The sequence below is a fragment of the Ruditapes philippinarum genome, unplaced genomic scaffold (assembly GCF_026571515.1).
Source record: "Ruditapes philippinarum isolate M1 unplaced genomic scaffold, ASM2657151v2 ctg5422_1_1_1_1, whole genome shotgun sequence".
Taxonomy (NCBI): domain Eukaryota; kingdom Metazoa; phylum Mollusca; class Bivalvia; order Venerida; family Veneridae; genus Ruditapes; species Ruditapes philippinarum.
The window spans coordinates 1-23984 of NW_026854463.1; the positions used below are offsets into that span (position 1 = coordinate 1).

The 23984-nt window shown below is 32.3% G+C and overlaps 1 protein-coding gene across 1 annotated transcript; it reads right to left on the bottom strand.

The window, feature by feature from the left end:
- Positions 1 to 2308: 2308 nt before the first annotated feature.
- Positions 2309 to 23984, bottom strand: LOC132740198 (deoxynucleoside triphosphate triphosphohydrolase SAMHD1-like; the record flags this gene model as incomplete). The annotated part of the gene is given in 8 exon segments (XM_060728056.1): positions 2309 to 2400; positions 3132 to 3296; positions 4240 to 4437; positions 5202 to 5290; positions 6500 to 6615; positions 7138 to 7298; positions 8349 to 8414; positions 23858 to 23984. Coding segments are annotated over 7 exon segments (860 nt in total), but the record flags the coding sequence as incomplete, so codon positions are not given.

Sequence of the window (23984 nt, forward strand, 5' to 3'; positions counted from 1 at the left end):
TTTTAAAGAGATTCTACTTTATTCGAACAATGATTTTATTAATTAATATGTGCAGTTAAGCACGTATTTATACAAAGGTTATCTGTAGTTATAATAATGGTGATTATCTCCCCGTCTAGGGCCGAGGACCTGACCTTCAATGTCCGCGATTCAAGCCCTAAGATCGTGTATACGAGTCAGCTCCGTATACTTCCGGGAGATATTATTTCTATTTATAATGTGATGATGTTATTCTTAAAAAAGAATCCAAAATGGCCGCCGCGCGTCTGTTATTCAACACGGCCGCCGTGCATGTGTAGTAAGGTCATTTCTTCTATGCAAATGAGTTACTATTTATAGAAAACAAAATGGCCGCCGCGCATGCGCAGTCTTGGGGCCAAAGAGACCCCTATAATACTTGCGGCTGATTTGTTTCCGTATTGTATGTTTCCACGTACCAGCTATCGGTAAAGGACGAGACTATAGCTTGCGTATGCTTAACAAGATGCTTAAACTCTCGTTCTTCTGTCGCAATTGATCATGTCTTTTACCGAGTCCTTAATTAAACATGCAACAACAGACTGCCGACCGCATCTAGGATCGTCTTCGATCGAGTTTCTTCCTTCTTTAAAACGAGCATGCCATCTATACACTGTAGCCGGACTGCATTTCTTGTATTTTCCTGTAGAATTGACCATTTTCATTGTTTCTGTGGAAGACTTTTCCAGCGCAACACAAAATTTCACGATGCTTCGCAATTCAACGTCACCTATCGACGTCATGTTGTTTAATCAGTGGCTCTGGGCAACAACTTTAAAACAATGTTGATCCGTTTAGAATTTGAATAACGTTATGATATTTTCAGGAAATGACGTCATGACGTTCAGCTGCTGACCAGCGTTTTTGCGCATTTTTTACGTTATCAAAATTACGAAATATTATTAGTGCAGAGCGTTATAACTAGAGTCGGACTGCTCAGGTGCGGCGTTATAGTGTTGCTATGATTACTGCTATTTCCGGCTATTGTTGTCTGATTCTATACAATCTTTAGGAATAGTTCCGTGATATGCTAATCTTAGTATGTGCAAAATATTACGTCTTAGAAACAAAAAATATAGAGGTATGACAAAATTCCCATAACTTCCAGAACAACCCTCGTATATGTGTTTGCAAAATGTTCGATTAGTGTGATATTGAACAAATGCATTTTATATCCGATACTTTGAAATATTCAAATTACATAATTATGTAATGCAACTATGTTTTTTCGTCATAGTTTTTGAAATATTATCCCTATTTATTACTTTATAACTTAATTTTACTTAAGTATGCAGGAACAAATTCCATTGTAACTTGGCTAGCCTTTTGTTTTCGTGGACATTGTCTTTTGTCAGTTGTTTATACTTAATAATTATTACTATGAATAACGCTTTTGTCTGACATTTTCGATCTTTATTTCTGCGTTTAGACAACTGTGAGATTCTTAAGGACGCATTTGTTATTCCCTGCGGTCTGGAGACCGCAGGGTATTGGTACGCGTTTAACTTTTGAGGCATGGAGGAGCACGTGACCTGTTTTCGGTACATGGAGGAGCATGTGATCTGTAAACCGTACATGATTGGTTAATTGACCTTTTCGAAAACCTAGCTAAATACCATTTGCCGGTACGTTACGGATTTACCTCTAGGGAATTAGTCCGAATTGCACCTCATTAAGAACAAAACACTATTACGTGATATTTCTAATTTTCTATAATTATTTACCGTTTAAGGTGGAAAAACTTGAATGATGTGTTTGAAAATTATCAATGTTTCTTTAATATCTATCTCAAATTTTACAAACAATAAATTGTTTATACTGAAAATCTACAAGATTAAAATACATGTATACGTAGTGGCATCTAATAAATAGGGATATTGTATGCGTAAACTTGTGTGTTTATTTCTTTTGCTCGGAATTATTCATAAAATGGTAGGCCTATTTTAATAATTTTCTTAAAATAAATAATTGTTTTATGTTCGACCTTCTCCGGTCTTCAACGGTCACCATCACCAAAGACCTTCTTCTATATTGATCGATTATTGTCAACTATATTCCTGATGCAAACGTTTATTTATCCCTCCAAACAATGTTGAAAATAGTTAAATGAAATATCTTTATATCATTAAAAATGTTCCCCGCAGGAAACCATTTTACTTGTTTTGTTATTTTGATTATGATTGATTTGTACATATGTTTCTATTTACTATTTGTAAAATATTAGTAATTTGTTACATGTATTATGCTCTTCAATATTGGAGGAATAAAAGATATTAACATCGATACATACATGATTTCGACGCTGTTGCTTGTCTTGTGTTGGTACGCCCTCTGGTGGAGTAAATTTCTGATATGAAACATATCATACAGGTTTGTAGCTTCCTAGAAATAAACATTGTATGTAGATTTTTACCATGCATGTACTGTATTTTCTTTTTAAACTCTACATTAAATATAGCATTTAAAGATAAAAGATCAAGTATACTTAGTGATATATATTTTGTTATAACTTTTAGATATATATCTTTATTATCATACACAGCGTGTGTACAACAAACAACATGATATACTAGAAGGTTATGTAGACAATATTTTTTTCAACAAATTTAACAAGTCTTTGGTCATATCTCGGCTCATGCTCTCCATGATAAGTAACCAGTAATAACGAATTTATCGATCAATGAGAAAGAAGATAAAACACAGGTATATCAGTGTAAGAACAGTTGTTTATATCAGATGTTTAATCAATATTCAAATAATAGCAAATCAAAAATTGAGGATATTTGTTTGGAAAGTGGACATGGATTATATATCCATTTGGGTTTACTTTAGATATCTAGAGCACAAAGCGCGAGTTATAAAAGATTTATTAAAGTCAAAAACGTTTGCTTATATAACGTCATCATTCCAGACATTAATCACAATAGCAGCAAAGACCCGAAATAAGTTAAAATAAAAATGCATTCACCTCGTGCGTTCCGATTTCCCGTGCCTTTCAATGTATATAACAGTACCCTGATTCTATGTTTCAAAAAGTGTAATATGACTTATATCTCATTGCAATATTTCAATATTTTACCAAACAACATAAGATAAAGTCAAACAATGCCTACTTTGTCTCTGTAGCAAATCTGCTGTTCTCCTTCAACTTCTATAACCCTCGAGAATGATATTAATCGATTGTGATTAAAATTGTTTCCAATACCCAACATGTGACAGTCACGTGCAAAGTAGTCCCACTTGTCGACATCTATCTGATTTCGGTCGTTGGAAACAATCTACAATGTTGACAAATGTTTTAGATTTTATTTTAAAAGTCAGTTAGGTTGCTGGCGTGAAATGCAGCAGAATATAACCAAAACAAAATTTCTCTAGGATATGATTCTATGATATTGGAAATTCCTTTCATTTACTTTAAAATTAAAAAAATATTAATTAATAATATTTTTATTACAAATACGGCGCTTCACAAAATTTTTATTGTCCGTGAACTCACGTGATTTACACGGAAATCTACGTACATATGCTTATTGAGCGATCATTGAATTGCTTTATCAAATGCAAATGACTATGCGTTTTTAGCGTTTGATTTTTTCCTTAAACGTCTAACTATTACTTATTTTGATCATTTCCTCAAATGCAACTGTTGACATGCGTTCAAAAGCCCTTGCTCCACAGAAAGTAAATTGTCTAATTTAAACAGTTTTAATAGGTAGTTAAAATTTCTTTTCAGAAAACAAGCTGCAAAAATAGTATTATTTGTAAAAAACAAGTATTCAGCTGTAAAATACAGTAAATTTGAAGAAATGTTCCATTTTAATATCAAAATAATCCTTTTCCATTGATTTATCATTATTTGAAATACTATGAAAATAGTGCCCAATGTAGACCAATCTACTCTTATGATAAACTTGAAATGATATGTGTACGACATTTGTCGCTTAGTAAACAAGAGTCAAGCGAGGCGCTTGAGCCGCTTTTCGTCATAAATTAAAACAAAATACTTATAGAGCTTAATTGATTTAATGTGACTAAAAAGTATGAACAAAGTTGTAATAATTATTAATAAACAAGATTGTCTTTCCAGATTAAACGTGACCATGAAATTTTGACGAAACATAGACTTGAAGAATGCATAAAAATACATGTAATCAAATTACTTGCTTTGTACGTTTATATTGTTGCTGATACATGTATATCTAGAATATCAAAAAAATGTACCTCGTATAGAAACCATTTTTCTTTCGTTCTTCCTTTGCGGTCATCTTTTTTTGGCCCATTTATCAATTCTTTAATAAATGTTTTATCCTTTTCCGTGAATTTCTTACCGTTCGTGAATTTCATATCGTTGAATTCTTTTGCAAGTCCTGCATTTACTTTCAGCATGTGATCAAACATGTCGATCGAGCCTTGCTCGTGCTTCATGAAAATATATATCAAGATTCAAGTGATATGACTATTCACTTTTACATATTCTACACATCCTTATCCGAAGTTTGACGGAAACGGCCGAGGTTTGACGGAAAAGGCAGAAGAGTTGTTATTGTAGCTCTTAAAATCCAAACCAGTTTTCTGTTTTTTCATTAACTTAATAACCTTGGGTAATTGGAATCAACTCAATACAGTGTTTGGGCAGTACCTCTAGACGCTTGCAGATATCATAATCACAAAGAAGAAAAAAGTCTCCTTTTTCACCGAGTCTTACATTTCTTATTCATTATCTATTTAAATCATTGTGAACAGATGAAATGACGCCTGTGTGATCGTAAAAGGCAACTAAATGGGTTCTAGTAACTAAAGTCTATGCATCTCATAGCTCCAGCAGGTTTGGCCCCTGGTGTTGCTTCAAGTTGAGGTACCCAAATCATATGTCATGTTTTGGCGCTATATTTGACCTTAACTGTGTTTGTGCGCCGTTAAACCACAGCTGATGCTTAACAAACCTCTTCTTCATAATAGATGCATAGTAATAATATAGTGTGACCAGTTCAGCTGACTGCCAAATATACTCTTAAATATCATAAGTGAAACATATACCTAACATCCCTTGAATTTATTCATAAACAGATCGAAATAAATACCTGTATAAAGTTTAAACAACGTGAAAACAACCTGAGATTCTCATTTATAACTGTAGTCACATGGTCAGTTTAATTAATTGAAGAAAATGTATAAATGCTTACTTTCCATTTTTCATTATTTTTACGGTCATCCATTTCCCACGCTTTAGGAATAATTTTCATATCAAAGACATGAGAAAATGGTCCGTGTCCTGTGAAAAAGGTATAAAATACAGTAATTCATTTGAGCCGCGTCATGACAAAACCAACATAGTGCGTTTGCGACCAGCATGGATTCAGACCAGCCTGCGCATCCGCGCAGTCTGATCAGGATCCATGCTGTTCGCTTACAAACCCTATTACAAGTAGAGAAACTGATAGCCAACAGCATGGATCCTGATCAGACTGAGCGGATGCGCAGGCTGGTCTGGATTCATGCTGGTCGAAAACCCACTATGTTGGTTTTGTCGTGACACGGCTCATTTTAATTTTAGCGGTCCGATAAAAAAATAATGTCCTATAAGGCGGTCACTTTACTTTTTGTCGAACCGCTTAAGACATACTGAAAACTTTATAATTGACACTCCCGTTAGTATTTATGTTAATAAAGAAGGAAAATATTTATGTAATGTATGATATTGCATAATAAACAGAATAAAAACATCATGTTTACATGTAATTTTGCATCAAATATTAATATAATGTTCATAATTAAGTGTTTTCATAATGGCCTTGAGATTGGACTGAAGACTGAAGACATATTCGGCCGAAGGCTAATATGACTGTCTAAAGCCTACTAACAAGGCGATTATGAAAGCACTTTATTATTGACAATTTTAATAATTAACTGTACATAAACTAAAAAAGTTAATTACTTAGTGAAGAAAAAATAACTAATGTTAAATTCCGTTGTTGTGAAGTATTGCAAATGAGATTCTTGTTTTAAAAATGTCTCGGTAACCTACCTTGCAGCAATTCAAAATGGCGACTTTTTCAATGAAAAAAAAAGCAGGGTTCCGACAAATCGCAGCATGGGAAAATTTTCATTGATAAATTAAAACATGATACATACATAGCATAACAATGAAAGCTTGCATATCATAAGACGTCAGAAGTGACGTCGACACACAAAATTACTTCTCCGCTTTATGTAGTTTAACATAATTATCTTTCTTTTAAATTTTTTACTGTTGTTATTATATATATAATTCTTGCCTTGTATTAAAATAATGCATTGTGTATCGTTCAAATGTATTGTACATAGATAACCTCACAGACCTATTGACATTTGTGTGACTATATAATTGCGTATTTCTATCTACAAAGAGCTCGAATTGTGTATAACTCTACGTCAGTGCACTAAAAATTGAATCACGATATCTACCTTCACAAATGGTATGTATTAGAAAAATAAATCTTACCAAGGTCATGGCACAAGGCTGCGATTTCAACACAAAGTTCGTCTTCATCCGTTATTTCCAGATCCGGTTGCTTGTCTCTAAGAGCTCGCACGAATCGTCCGGCTAGGTGGCAAACACTTTCATGTAAAAAATCAAAGACTAAAAATCACCATTTAATGCAGATTTGGGCTTAAAATCGTTCTTATGTTGCTGATTGAGTCTTGTATGGAACACGACATTTCTAATCATTAAATTTAACTAATAATGCATGATTTCCCCAAGAGGAAATGAATGAGTTGTAAATAATTTTTAATGAATTTTCGTTGAAATTTACGACACAATGTTCACAGGATTATCAGTTTGCAGAAAAAAAGCTAAGTTAAGTTGATTAAATAATTGGCTTCTGCACAACACTTAGACCAGTTTTATGTTTTAAATAACACAAGACTTCCGCTTTGTAGTCCGGGGGGAGATAACTTGTACGAGTACATAATTGAATACGGAACCATATAAGAGTTATGTGCCTAATAAGTGACACGAAATAACATCTTGCTGTGTAACGATGGGGGTGCTGAGGTCTGGGTGCTAAGGATTGAAGGATATATTTAGGTAAAATAAAGACCTTTGAAAAAATAATATAACGAGATACTAGTACATACCCGATGGAGTGCTCGAACCTGTTATGTGATGCCCCGGGGTACACGAAATATTTGCCACCGAGTTGCTTAATGAATCTTAGGCGTTGAAATTGCGGCGTGTCTACGATCTTCACCAGCAAGGGATGTAACTCTATATTACCATGGATAGGATCGTTAAAAACCTGTCAATAATAAATTAAGACTTTCTTTTAACTATTTGATTATTCGCATTCATTTTACAAAGGAATATGCAGCTTTTATATAAAATTAATAATTATTAGTGTCCTGAAAGCGGCAGAACTTAGAACATTGTTCATTCATATATAGACAATAAATATTTGTGATTAATCTTCATAATTGTCATCTCCTTAAGTTATTACTGTCCGAAGCCCCTTACACTTTTATTCAAATAAAATATTGGGGGCAAAAAATGAATTGTTTGATAAACTTTGCATAAAAGCTCATTTATAAACAATTTCAGGATCGGCTTGAATTTTAAAGCAGCTAGAAATTGAATTTATGTGTCTCAGAGGTCAAAAATATTGATCATTTTTATCATTTTTAAAATGAAACAAATTTATGAATTAAGTGAAATTTTTGTAAATGATTTTTAAATATCATCATTGTCACGACATGATTTGATGGCGTCATAAACTAGAGCGCAAGTTGTAAAAAATAATCTGTTTACGGAAACGGGCGAGAGGTAACGGATGTGCCGATAAGTTACGTAGAATGCCGAAATGACACGGAAAAACCCGATTCCATTACAGGGATCTTACCTTAAAGCCATTAAAACACTGAAATGAATAGAAATTTTATATATTTTGCATATTATATCTTTTCACCACCGGCTGATGTATATTCACAAATGGCAACGCCACTCTGTGAAATACATTGTCAACTTACATGCAAAACAAATATCTTCCATATACTATATATATCCGATATCCAAATGAAAAATCATGCATGTGTTTTTAAGTTTTTAAATATTTTCACACTTAACAGACAACCGCAACTTGTAATCAATCAACCAATCAAACAAACAATCAATCAATCAATTTGTCAACCAATCAGTCAATCTATATTTCTATCACTCAATCAATCAATCAATTAATCACTCACTCAAGCTTTCATGAATGAATAAATAAAAAAATAAATATAAATAAATAAATAAACAAATTTATTTGTTGGTTTATTTATTATTTGATTTATTTATTTTATAATGTCCTTACCTTGGGAGCTATTTTCCGTTTCTTATCCGGGCTAGCCATTTTCCGTTTCTATTTGATGTAACCTTTCTGAAAAATATGAATATCAGAATATTCAGATTATCCCCTCCTTTTTTCAACATTAAAAAAATCTGTAGAACGGAAATTGGGAAAAGTAACATTTAAATAACGATAAGATAAATAAATGAACCGAATAAATTAAAGATTAGATTCACACAACTACTACAATTACTTTACAATTTTGTGTATGTGACTATTGTGCTGTAAAAAATTATGTTATATTTATGCAAAGTGTAAAGAATAGAAGAAATATTATTATAGATTATTTATTACATATTTTTACACAGACAACTTAAGAAGTTTTTAAAACCAACTTAAGAAAAAGTTAAGGACTTACAATGCACAGAATATAATTACATCATTTAACCTGCAGGGGTATTTTAACATACAATATGGGATTTGACCAAATCCGCTTTCTTATTTAGATTTTCGAGATGAGATGTTTTCTCCAGTGTTATATTTTGATTTAATGTTGCATTTGATACGTAAAGAGGGTCACTGATCATGTCCTCTAGTAAGCTTTAATGAGTAATCGCATTTGAATATAGTGAATTTTAGTGAATTAATATTGTATGAAATAAGCGTTATAACGCCTTTTGTTTTGCGTAATTACGCCTTTTGCGGTTTGCGTTACTTCGCCTTTATATAGCGTTAACGCACATTTTTTTGTGTTATAAGGTCTGCAGAGTGCCGAGGCACGGATGGTGCCCGATCCCGGTAGGGCTCCAACAGTCCGAGAGATTCTGCAGACTTTATAACACGAACTAAGCGTGCATTGACGCTATTATAACATAAAACAGATTTATGATGTATATCAGATTCATGATGTATATCAAATACAAAACAGATACAATTTATCCTTGTACTTGGACGGCATTTATCCAATTCTTCATGTTTTACATATGCGTTTTATTTTTCCGGGGCCAACAAATAAATATACAAATGCTCAGAACCGAACGAAATTTCGAATTTTAATTGATTTAACAAACTTTTAAGGTTAACATTAGATATTTATTAACTCAAAAAAAAATTATCTACCCAAAACAAAACATGGCCCTCAGAAATTCCTAGAATGATTTCAGATTGGCGGAAGAAAAAGACCAGTGACATCAGATTAGTTTTTTTTTTCAAGCACACAAGTTTATAAAAAAATCAGGCACTAAACGTTATTCTCGCAAACATTTATCAATATAAACATCAATAAAACAAGATTTTCTCATATTCATTTTGTGTTATCTTGTTTTTTAAGTTAATCGGAGGGTTAAACTGAATGACAGATATTTGTTTACATTGACCACTGTCCGTTTCTTAGAATTGGCGACAACCAAGATTAGCGGCGATGTCTTACGCCGTATTTCCGGCATAGTTACTTGAATGCTGCCCGCCGTTATTCGATTGAGGCTCTCGAATCAATAATTGACATATGAGTATTTTTTGAAAACTGTGTCAAGATACCAAAAAATTGAAGTTTTCTGTGAAATAAAAATGATAGCATTTTGAAGTTAAAATCATGAATTCATGAAGCTGAAATCATGAATTCATGAATTTCGTATGTTGAAAACCTGAATTCCCGAAGTTAAATATGTGAATTCATGAAGATGAAATCGGGAATTCATGAAGTCGAAATAGCCCTACTGGTCTTTCGTAATAACGTGTCTTTAATTCTGCAAGCGTATTTTCCATTGCATTTTTGATAACACTTATTCTCTTCTGCAATAACTGAGCAGATGTCAGCAACTCATCAATTCTGTAGTTTATTGCAAAAAAAAAATTGAATTTCACCACCTTATCAGAATGATATCAATGTGTGTCACAAGTAACGGTCATAAAATCAATATCAAGCAGACGACTTCAATGGAGATTACCCGAGTCTTAAAACCAGAAGATTATTTCATTGTTACCAAATGAGGACAAACATTGCCGCCAAATGTCGCAACAATGTCGTAAATGTCGCAAAATTACCACTTTATGACATAGCTGACGTAAAAATGTTTCTAAATCTTCTTAAAATGTCTTACCTATTTGAATATTTAAAATGAAAATAACTTTGGTAATAATTGGTGATAACCTTTCTTTGTTGTTTTTCTTTTGTTTATATCAAATCTAGCCCTTTAAAGAAAATTTAAACAGGAACAAATTATAAACATTATATTTGTCATAATCTTTATAGAGACATTAGTAGAGATTTAAGTAAGTGAAATTTACCATTGTGGTAAATGCCAAATAAATTACGATCGACAATTTGGTTGGTAGTTTGGAAGTTTGATATAGAGATTAGTTCAGTGTAAGGTCGGAATATATTTCCCCGAGTGAGCACCAATAGATTTTATTGAATGAGTGTAGATTTAATACTGAATTTATTAAACGAGTTGAATAAAATCATATTGTGCGAGCCTCAGGCGAGAATAATATTGTTTTATTCAACAAGTTAAATAAATTCAGTAAAGAACCTTCACAAATACAATATTCTATTTTTATCATGTCATTACATTGATTTCTGTTGATAAAGTGCATGACAAGCTTTATCAGACACCTCATCAATACACATTTTGACCTTGACGGAACTACTTTTTTTCGGGTCATTTCCGGTCTACTGTTTACATTGGATACTACAAATACTACATATTTTGATACGATGAAAATAAAACATTTAAAAAACACACAAAAAAATTTGTTACTGTTTTATTTTTATTTTGTTGTATTGCTTGACACTTTTTAATAAATTAAAAAAAAAATAAAAAAATTATTGGCATCAGTCCGCAATCCATCCACTGGGCCATCAGCTACAGTTACACGGTCAGATTCTCCATCGCCTTTTACAGATCAAACTGGCACTGTTACAAATAAGTCATTAGAGTCCATTTCCATATCTCATTCTGCAGTTTCAACGGAGTCACATGGCCAAATGAATCCTGGCCAAATCAGTTACCCCACCCACTCATCACAGCAGATTGCTTTATCCAGCATTGAGCAACAGCTTAAATTCCATATTTTATAGCGCAGTATTGCATGTCAACAACCTGAATGTTTTTTCAAGTCGGTAAATTCACTTTAAAAAATATAAACACTTGACGATGAACTGGCAAACTTAAAATTTCAATTTTCCGTGAAATCAGCTGTTCAACACTGTTCAACGACATTTTCAAATCTTGTTTACTTTGTGTTTTCTCATATCCTGTTCATTAATGTAACACTGATATGTCTCATGAAACGATTGATATTGAATAAAAACACGTAAACTTATTTTGTGAATTGATAAATCCATTTAACCCAGACATTTTATCCAATTTTCATCTATCGATTACGCTCGTTCAACGTTCGTAATCCATACGTCGGTAAATTCAAGATGGCGACATGAAACCAAAATATCAAAAATATGCGAAATTTGCGAAATGAAATAAAAAGAATGGAATGTTTTTTCCTGCTACTGGGTTGGGAATATTTCGACGGTCTAGTGCTATAAGGGCGTAAATGCATTTTTGCAAGTTTCGGGAAATTGAAAAAAACTGTCTGCAGACTTTGATCCTTTTTCAATCATGGTAAAATTTGGGACACACTTAGAAAAACTAATATCGACATTTTTTAAAACATTTTTTAAATTAAAATAGCCCACCACCATAATTAAAACTCACAAAATCCGTATTATGCCCTTTTAATATTTACATTTTTGTGCATCAGCCAATAATTCTAAAAAGACGTAACTAGCAGTTTCGCTCTTTAAAATTGTTACTCGGACTTGGCTAAATAGGGCGTAACTACCATATATGCCCTTTTAGATTTTAGTGTATTCATTAATTATCAATACAATTATACAATTGTTTGTATCTATAACAATAATGAATTGTAATAAGTGACCGTTTTAAACTATCTTTAGTCTTTAAACCTATGACATTGTATGTGAAGGTTACATGACAGATAAATAAAACAATACTAAAGTCTTGATTTTAAATGTTACATAATTATATGACTTAGAATAGTCACTGTGTTTCATTAAATTGACCTTAAATCTTTTTTTCTATATTGAGGCATGAATGAATGATATATAAGATACACATGAAATATAATCATCGAATACACATGAAATACAATCATCGAATACACATGAAATATAATCATCGAATACACATGAAATATAATCATCGAATCATGTATATCATGTATACATATTGTACTCAGGAATTTGAATTACTTTAATACAAACTGCCAAATACAAGCTTAAAAGCACTTGAAACTTTGAAAGAATACACTATTTATACTACTAACAGTTTCAAATTCAAATTTTATTGTAATTAACAATCAACTTTAGATCAACGACATTATGACTAGGCAATGTCAACTGTATTTAACATTAAAGTGTCTGAACTCTATGTCACAATACCATTGTCTATTCCATTCACACAGTGTTGTCCAATAGCCCAATGTACAATAACCTTCGTTTTTATTTAAATAAGTTTAATTAACAGTTTTCCATGAACAAATTATTTAAATTAATTATATATTAGCTTTTATGTAATATGGGTCTTTTCGGCCATTTTACAAGCTTGACATGCACAATGTCTCCTGTCATCTCAGAATGATTTCTAACACAGACGAAGTGTGGATTTTGTCAGCTTCTAAAGTTTTTTTTACTGCAAAAAGACACGTTGTTAAAAATATCAGGTTTCTTTGTTGCCACATGAAGCTGTAGGGGTAGAATATACATTCTTTAACATTACAAAACTTTGAATGTTTATAAAGACAATTTAATGCAATACCGTTGCTTCCTTTTTGGAAATTTTTGGGTCTATGGGAGGGGATATTCCTCCCACACCCACCTGACTATAGATAGGTACAACTACAGGCCTTTATATTACGAAACATGCAAAGCGCCTGTTTGAATGCAATATTTCTAGTGATTCAGTTATTCAATCGGATGCAAAGTAATTAAACTTTGATTCAAATCATAGACGATGACTCAAATGATTTTTGTCAACTTTTTTTCCACGGGAAATAGACCTTGGACCCCCTTATCTACAATGCGTATCCTTAAAATGTGTCAAGGTATGTCCCTGACTCGTGACATAGAGTCCTTACGTGTGTAAATGTGACTGTCTGACTATCTGTTTGAACTAACGTATCAAAGTCTTAAAAGGGCCTAACTACTACTTAGGCTCTTATAAAATTTGAGAACGGTGTAGATATGGTGTAGTTACGCCCTTATAAAATTTTCCTTTTGGACTCGATGCACTTACGCCCTACCTATCTTTCTTCGATATTGAAGCCAAATTAAATGCTAGAGTTAAGATATTTAGTCAGCAGGTGCGCGATGACGTTCTGCTTCGAATGGCGTAAAAACATGAAAAAGAGCGTAAGTACGACTTACGTCCTTATAGCACTAGACCGTCGATTTAACTGATAAACTTTGAATCGAATAGAAATTTTGAATATGAACGCGTCACTTACAATTAACTAAAACATTCGGGACTATTTCTTTTTGATTTGACATTTCACATATTATCGGCGTCGTCTGAACACGAGAGGTTCTGGATAGGGTTTTGCTTCAATTAAAATAAAAAAAAAATCAAACAACAATTGAAATTGACAACATGATAAATAGAATACCAAACAAGTGTCTGATATTATAAAATTTATCAGGCTCGGCACGAAAAAAAATAAAGAGCTCGGCAGAGCCTCGCCCTTCATTTTTTTTCTTAGCCTTGCCTGATAAATTTTATAATATCAGACACTAGCATGGTATTCTCTATATCACATACCCAAAGTAAAGACTGTTTTAAGTGCAAAAGAATCATTTTTCATTGGTTTTTACGAGGTGAAATATAGTTTGATCTTACACTAAACTAAATAATTTTTATTATATGCAAAGAAACGTTTAAAAAATACATTTTTTTCTAAAACCAAATGAAAAGCGCGCCAAATAATAATATAACGTGACATCATTTATGACGTCATGTCATTTAAGTTGCTTTCAAGTACTGTGCACGTTGGTATTTCACTGAAACAACGTAACGGGCTTGAATTAAAAACAGTGAAAATATCAAATTGATATTTTTACTGTTCAAACAGTGAGAATATCAGTTTTAAATTTCACTGATATCTTTCTATAAACCACCGCTTGTACTTAATTCCAATAAACAAGAACCTTCAAGCTGGCGGCTGATTATTCGTAATTCCAAACTTTAACAGCTGAAAAGTACTTTCTTTTTTTGTGCTGGAATGTAGTTTGGTATTCGGGCGAATAATCAACTAGGTCCCATCTTTATTCTGTGTTTGAAAATGTATGATGTGTTCGAACATTTCATGTAGTGGAGCGGGAAATAAGGTCTCTCCTGTCAAAATAGTGCAAATTGTGATACAAGCATGAAACTTTCAGGAAATCATCTTTAGACTATAGAGATTCCAAAAGTGAAGTGGGCCCAAAAATATCTCTGCTCATACAAGATGGCCGCCACTTTCAAAATGGCCGCCATATAAATTTGACATACATATTAGCTCATTCAGAAAATTTTTTGTACAGACCTGAAACTTACACCAAAGCATGTATAAAGTTTCTCCTTTACAAAAATTCAAATCGTGAACAAAATCAGCGTTCATACCTCTTCAGAATTCAAGATGGCGTCCAATATGGCCGCCGATTTTATGCAAAACTGATATATCCCTTTTGTCATATAATTTGTATCACAAATTATGCATATTTCGATAAAAAGTGTATAAACATATCAAAAATTATCAAATTTTATGTAAACCACAATGTTAGTCAAGCTTTTTAAGTTATTCATCCAAAAAGTATCGTTAAAAATATTAAAGAAAAAGTGCCAATATTTGCATATTTCTCTAACATAGTTTTCTAATAGGTCTTTGTACAAAACTTAAAAGTTACTTAGTTTCTAATAGTGTATTTGATATTTAATTAACACTATGTGTTTATTGTTAAGATATAATCTGTAGGTTTTATATTTTGTCAAAGTGGGTGGGGTAAATATATCTGATAATAGAAAAACATATACAATGAAGTTTGTAAGTTAATTTTATTTCTTTGCTTTTTGTTAAACTTTCTATGAATTTATAGGAAAATATTTACTGTTAAAAATATTTGTTTTTTTAAGGAATTATTGTCTTAATTCAGGTCTTGAGCTAAAATGCACATACATTCATGTGTATACGGTCAGTTGTAAAATTTGTTTGCAAGATATGACTTGTTTCAATATTTTTAATATTATCAGTTAATTGTGCTGACAGTAGACTGAATATACATAAACAAGACATGCGTTAAATATTGTCTTAATTACGAATACAATTAAATCCTTAACAAATTCTTTACGAAAAGATAAAAATCGCTTTAAAGTCAACACAATGAGAAAAATAAAGTTTGCATTAGATATCAAAGTCTTACTGAAGGCTTGTTACAGTACGATTCAAAGTTATATCTACTTTCATGTCACTGTAATTAGGTATAATTGAATTAGCCCTGTTTATATAATAACATATCTAGACATGGTATTTTCAAAAGGTACAAAGTAAAATTAAGACTGAAACATCATATGATCTATGTGTAGTGAAATAATTAAGTATATCAAAAGTATCGCTTGACCCACATATATTTGCTGATGATTTGAAATATAAACTAAATGTCTGTCAAAGATTATTCAAATTTCATGTTACCCATTAAACAATCATTGACCACTGCAGGAAAATTGCCATAACGCTTTAAAACAGAAGTAAGATAAAATCATGTTAGGAGTATCAATTTTTTCACCACATACAGTTATTATTTATGAACTATTTGTGAAGGTTCGCTTCAAAGGAAACATGCCCAATATCTAGGTACTCATAGGAACTGTTTCACACAAGAAGACTCATATAATTATATTTCTATATGAGTCCATATGAACTTAGTGATTTTGTCCTATGCCAATAATTCATAATTTTTATTGAGTATCACAGAGTGAATTTCCATAATAATTTTTCTGCTCTGGAAACTTTAGTTTTGGAGAAGATTTTTAAGACAGTTTTAAGTCTATGCAAACATTAGTAACATACCAGAAAGCCATTTTAGACAGCAGGAGCATGATGAAAAGGCCTGTCAATCGCTGCCATGAGGGGCACTTAGTTTTGAAAGACTTATATAGGAAATCACATGTAAGTCCTCTTTAGGAGAACTACAATGCCTTGAACTAAGATATTCAACATTCCAGTAACATTGTCAAAATAGAGAAGACCTCTTTAAAAGTTACATAAAACTCTCTGTTCGTCACTTAGTGTACATAGATTTTACGTAGTAAAATGTTTAAAAAGTCTTCTCAAAAAGCAGAATGCACAGAGCATAGATACTAAGCGTATACCATCATCTTGTGTCGTGAATCTTGCTCATAGAGCCACCCGGGTATATAGACTTGTGTAGGAAAACACAATAAGAGAACTTCTAGTGTTAAACTAAATGCATAAAAATTGTATGATGTCCTGCAGTTAAAATGGTTTTGAAATGGATATCACTTATTTTACACAGACTTTTGTAATAAATTGGTATTCTCTAAAACTACAGTAACCGAATAAATTATGTATCATCATAACCTTGTAATACTCTACAAATATTTTAAAAAATCATGGACAAGATGGTCAAAATTGATCGTGCACCAGAGGTCTCTAAGTTTATATGGACTCATATAGGAATATTAATACTTATTTAAGTCCTCTCATGAGAAACAATTCTGAGAAACTTGATATTAGGCTATTTCTTTTAAAGCATCCTTACAATATTTCACAAATCATATATATGTTATGACAAAATTGATACGCCCAATAACCTACGTTTATAAAGAATTGTGACCTTTCCCCAACAATGGTGTGTGATTTAGGGTCATCATTGCCCTGTTATTGAAATAAAAAATAGATATAAATAATTTATGAATTACAATTATTTTATTTTAAATCATCAAAAAACTGTATGTAGGTCAGGTGATATCATTGATATATCTGTTTCACAACACATAGAATGAGATGTTGTACCTTATATTTGATATATGCAAATATTATTATCTCATTGAGTTAGCTTTAAAGCCATTTTCATATTTTCAATATGAAATTGTGAAGGAATTAAAAATATGCGTTAATTGACAACCTTATTCATGTGCATGTTTGCTATTTAAAGCATGTTTGTTGATTTATTGTCTTCTTATATATCTTTACAATTAACAATTAATAAATAATATCAATATATTTAAACAAGTAATATCACGCAACCCAATTTGATAACTGAGTGTATATTAATGAATATATGTGCATTTATTGATATTTAAGCTCACCTACTTGACCCAAAGAAAGGCATATATTTTAAAGCTTCCTACACAATCAAACTAAAATAAATTCTGTAGAAACCAAACAAACACAAAAATTCATTCGTCCAATAAAAAATACTTTTTAATAGGGAACATTTGCATAATAATTAACAGAAAGAGCGAAGAAAAAGAAATTACTTACGGTCAGTGTAAATTTTGTTGTTTTTCTATTATAATTATAGGATAAATTTACCCCATCCACTTTTACAAAAAAAAACTACAGTTTTTATGGTTCTCTTACATGTTAACAACAAACCCCTATTTTGAATTGAATTACAAATAAGAAATAAATACTTTTTTTTTAATTTTGCATATAGAGTTAAAAAACCAAATTAAGAGAAATATGCAAAAAATGAGATTTTCTTCTTGATATCTTTAAAGATATTTTAGACATAAACTTAAAAAACTTTATTTTCATTATGATTAACATATGATTTGATAATTTTTGATATGTTTTAACACTTTTTTATCGAAATAAACATAATTTGTGCTACAAATTATACTATAGAAATTATATAACAGTTTTGCGTAAAATCGGCGGCCATATTGGACGCCATCTTGGATTGAGAAGAGATACGAACGCGGAAATTTGTAAAATTAAAATTTTTGTAAAGGAAACACTTGATACATGCTTCGGTGTAAGTTTCAGGTCTTAACAAAAATTTGACTGAATGAGTTATTTATGTGCGTCAAATTTAAATGGCGGCCATTTTGAAAATGGCGGCCATCTTGAATGAGCAGAGATATTTTTGGGCCCACTTCACTTTTGAAAACTATGTGGTCTAAAGATAATTTCCTGAATGTTTCATGCTTGTATCACCATTTGCACTATTTTCTCAATTTCCCGCCCCACTAATGGTGTTGATACTGGATTGACATATCAACTACCATATATATTATAAGTTAAATTAAAGCTCTAACGTGAAAAAGAATTCGAAAAAAAACAACGAAATTCTGAAATCGTGATTTTTTTTAATTCGTCCTTACCCGTGATGCACAATAGTACGATGGTGAAAATGCGATGGTACGATGACACGATGATGAAAACACGATGGTACGATAATGAAAACACGATGATACGATGTTGAAATCGCGATGACACGATGGTACGATGGTAAAACGCGATGTTATTTCGCGTTTTCACCATCGTACCATCGCGTTTTCACCATCGTACCACCGCGCTTTCACCATCGTACTATCACGCTTTCACCATCGTACCATCGCGTTTTCATCATCGTGCCATCGCGTTGTTTTCACCATCGCACCATCGCGCTTCCACCATCGTACTATATCGCGTTTTCATCATCGTGCCATCGCGTTTTCATCATCGTTACATCGCCATTTGAACATCGTACCATCGTATCATCGCGTTTTTACCATCGTATCACCGTACGTTGCCTGTACAGACTAAATAAAAAAAATCACGATTGTCCAAATGAAACACCGTAGAATACCGTAGAAATCATATACAATGTAGCCGAAATTTACAATGTTTTAAAGCAACAATTAGTTCACAAATTAGGAATTGTTTACTGTGAATAATTCTACAAAATAAGAATTTTTAATGGACACTTTCTCCGATAGGGAATAAAGTATTGTACGGAACATTATTCCGGAAGTTACGTCATGTGGTACATTTCAAAGTTTCTTACCTCAAACGAGATATCCATTTAAACTTAAAATTTCCTTCTTTTTTTTTCCTTTTTTCTTTTTTTTCCGTTCTATTGGATGACATAGGTGAAAGTGAATTATGAAATAAAATTTCCTCTAAAACAAAACTTTTAATTCATTTTTAATGGCCAACTCAAAAAAATTTAACGAATCATGTATAACAATTATAAATGTGTGCCTGTACACGTATTGTTTGCGTTTGCTCAGTTATACAAACTCCTCATTTTCTTGCGTAACCACGTGTCTTTTGTGATTGTATTGTAAGATGAAAAAAAAAGATGCGCATTTTTCACGTGCATGCCCTATCTCTGAATCCATTTGAGAAAAAAAAAATTGTATTAATTAATCACTGATAAATTAACCACTGATAATATAAAGAAATGTTATGATGTGCATTACATAATTTGTCATAAAAAAATTAGTATAAAAATACATAAAATACATAGAACATATCAAAATGACAGTGTAGATTCAATACTGAATTTTTTAACGACATTATGAAAAAATCGAGTATATTATGCGAGTTCAATGAATTTAGTAATGGAGATTTACAAATATAATATTCTATTTATCACATACTCAAATAAGAACTGTTTACAGTAAGAAAAAGAGCAACTTTTGCATTGACGCGCATACAGTGTAACGCTTACGTTATGCACGTCTTTACGCTATGATTGACGTCAAGTCGAAATATATGCATGGCCGTGTAATACTTTTTTTAACGGATCCGTAAAACCGACACGAGTTAGTGATACAACGCGTACGTTATTCTTTTAGATTTTTTTTTAATTTGAATCTCAAGATAATCATAACGTCCATTTTATTTTATTCGCGGCTAAACCGTTTCAAACGATTAAGTGCTTTTTATAAAGTACTCTATGGCTCGAGCTTACCTTTATATTGTCCGAAGTCTAAATGAAACAATATCATGCGGTGGTAAAAAGATATTGATTTTATCTTTCAGTTGGGTTAAGCTAATAATGTATAATCTCACTTTCAGAAAATCGCCGACCACACTGACAAATACAGATCGATATAGGACAAACATAAACCTGTTTCAGGTCTCATTATCATTATCCCATACATCCATATACATGTAGCCGTTTTTTTTTGGGAGGGGGGGGTGTTGTTTTTCATTTTGGGAGAGGGGGTTAAACTTTATCTAGAAGTCCTCAACATTAAAAATAAATGGGCTCTGTCATCTTAATATAGGGTTAACGCACGTTTATCCGTGTTATAACGTTTACAGAGTGCCGAGGAACGGTTGGTGCCCGACCCCGGTAGGGCGACACATGGTGACACGTGGTTTTGGTCCCGTTATAACATGGGCAAAAGAGGGAAAAATAGTCGATTTTATGCTATAATATAATAAACAAATTAATTTGTAGCAGACGACAGACAGAAAATATAAACAGAGTATATGTGTGATCATAGAAAAATTGATTGAAGCAAAAAAAATGGGCAAATATGTTATTGTCCTCACAATACATTGTATCTTAACAGCAGCATATGGGCCACATTGGCCCCAATCACTGCGCATACGCGAGATTATTTTGGATTATAGTTTAAATGGAATTACGCAATATAAATGTCATTCCCATGGGTTCTTGATTGTTTAAGAGTGCACATTTCAGACAATTCATATATCAGTTACGACACTCAATCTCTCGCATGTCGGAGTCGTACGAGATTTGCAAGTACCGTGAGATATATTAGTTCCGTTTCCGGTTTCGAAATGACTTGCCGATTTCATGCTGGGGTTCATGAGACTCGCAATTCATGAGAACTGCAAGTTCACTGTTAGTGATAAAATTGCAGACTTGTAAGTGTCTTTTCAACTTTCAAATAGTTTCTGGTCTCATAAATTTATTGCGTCCGGTAGCTGAACTTGTAAAATTTATATCTTAACAATACGTATGTCTTTATAAAACATATCATATACATGTATAAAGACATCTCCTCCCTACCTACCAACCTACCTACCTACTTATCTACCCAGCTTTTGGGTCGGAAAACATGCATGTACATGTATATATAATATTTTTGTGACCCTATGTTATCATTTCTATCATAAACTAATGTATTTACATAATGGATTTTACATCAGTTTGTTAAATGTAGGTTATCTTATTTCTCAAAATCCGAAATAGTTAAATTAGGTTATCATATTTTCTAAAAATTAAAAACGAATAAATTGTGTATACTTGTTTGTTTTTCGTAACTATGGAGTTTATTCCATTGCAACTATTGAAAAGAAAGTATTAAATGAAGTAAGGTGTGTGGTTTACTAAATCTGATAAAGACAAGATAATACAAAACTACTTTCCTTTTCCTTTATTACTAAATAAAGTACTTTAATATCAATTTAATATCCTCCCCTTGCAAGTTCATAAAGGAACGCAGGCAAACGGTTCAAATGCAAATATCCCCCGTGAATGAGAGGAACATGGGCAAGTTGTTTTAAAGAAACGCAGGGAGAGGGTTAAACTGAAAATTTCCCTCCACGTGAATGAGAGGGCCGCGGGGCAATTTCTTTTAAAGAAATGCATGTAAAGGGTTAAACTGCAAATGTCCTCCCCGTAAATGAGAGGGCCGTGTGCAAGTTGTTCAAAAAAACGCAGACAAAGGGTTAAAGGGGAAAAGTGTTGAACATTAAATATCCTTCCCATGAATGCGTGAATGAGAGGGCCGTGGGCAAGTTCTTTTAAAGAAATGCATAATACATGAGAACCGGCAAGGGGGACACACTGATTACCGATATGCTAAAAATCATAGGCGGATATAAAATAATCCACAGTACAACCTGTCTAGACTGGCCAGCTGTAGAGTAATAACATTTTACTGCATTAGGATCTTTTCTTTCCTAAAAAAAAAAGACTTTATCCAATAATTTTTACCCCTCCTCAACCACCAGGACCCCCCCCCCCCCCCCCCCTGCGCTCCATAGCCCAAACCTTCGATTCTTTTTTTGTTCCAAATATGTTAAGTTTCAAACAATATTGCAAATACTGTCATAATTTAACTACATTGTACAAATACATATATAGGAGAAAACATTTGAAAACATTTGAAAGCTTTATAGCTTTCGGCTCTAATCCTTTTTCATTCGTGTATCCACTTATTGTAAATTTATTAACAACATGTTGTATCATTGTTTGAAATAAACTATTTTTAAACCCCCAAGAGTAAAATCTCCCAGGAAACCTTAAATGCGTGTTGCCGTAACAGGTACATACAGTCAAATTGATAGGTATTAAGGTATTTATAGAAAAATAAACGCGCGCGCGGGTGTGTACTTGTTTGTGTGAGTTGGCTTAAAATTGAGATTAACGTAAAATCCGTTTTAAACAGAATTTAAACATTGCAATATTTAAAGACCTTAATTCGATTTATTTAACGTTTCAAAACCAAAATTTACTATGTTTTCCCATGGCAAGTTAAGTGATAAAATCGATCCAGATCTTTTCATTAAACATATCATAATTTAGAGAAAAAAGACGCGCGCGTGTATGTACTTGTCTGCATGCATATGCGCTTATTAAACTTAGAGTACATGGAACGTAAGATTCCTGTTGCAAAGTATTAAATTGTAAAGAAAAGTATATAGCCTTGTGTTTCGATTCTCTTTCTATTACTTGCATTGTAGGCAAAAATAAAAACACGTCCCCTTAGTCACAATATCAAACCCAAGAAAAAAGTAAAGAAAGCAAATAGACTATTTTATCGGTGAGGGAAAACATTGGACTTATAATTTACAATACTCGTTATAGCAGGTCAAGTACGCGTTTGTCAAATTTTGATATAAGACCTGACTTTATATATCTTGTTTAATCAAAGTATTAACATTTTCCAATCTACCTCCACTTTTTATGGTATCCACTGTTTAAATTTTAAATAGTTACATTTTACTTAGTTGATATATTGATTAGGAAATAATATCGGTTTGGAGTTTTGGAGCGAAGGAATTGACCACGAAGGCCGTAGATTTTTTCGCATCAAAACGACAAAACCGGTGTTAAATAGCCGATAAACACCGCTCAGGCCGATATTATTTCGATTCTAACAAGATAAAATAAGGGAGATCACTAATTTTTTGTTTTTTTTAAGCGGAGATTACTTCCGTTATTTTTTCTTTGTCTATAGTTTCAAAATCACGAGGAGTTTTAGAATATATTCTAACACTCCTCGCGATTTTGTCACTATAGTCAAAGAAGAAAATAGATTGTGTAAAACTGCTAATAAACACTGGATAGGGACTAATTGTATATGCGGCTCCAATCCGTAAGCAGCGTAATGACGTCATCATAAGTATAAACGCACATAATTCACAGTGTCACAAACTCTTTCCTATATATAACTCGTTTCATATACTATAACTATTACATATCATTAGATAACAAAGTGTTATTTTATAAAATAACAAAGCAAGCATAATTTAGTGCTACTTACGGTATATGAGTTATTTTATCAATAATCCTGAACACTCTATTTGATTACTATAACTTTTATAAGTGATATTTATACTGAACAGAAAACTCGAGCGTTTCATCCAATAACCACTTTGTTCTGCTAAAAT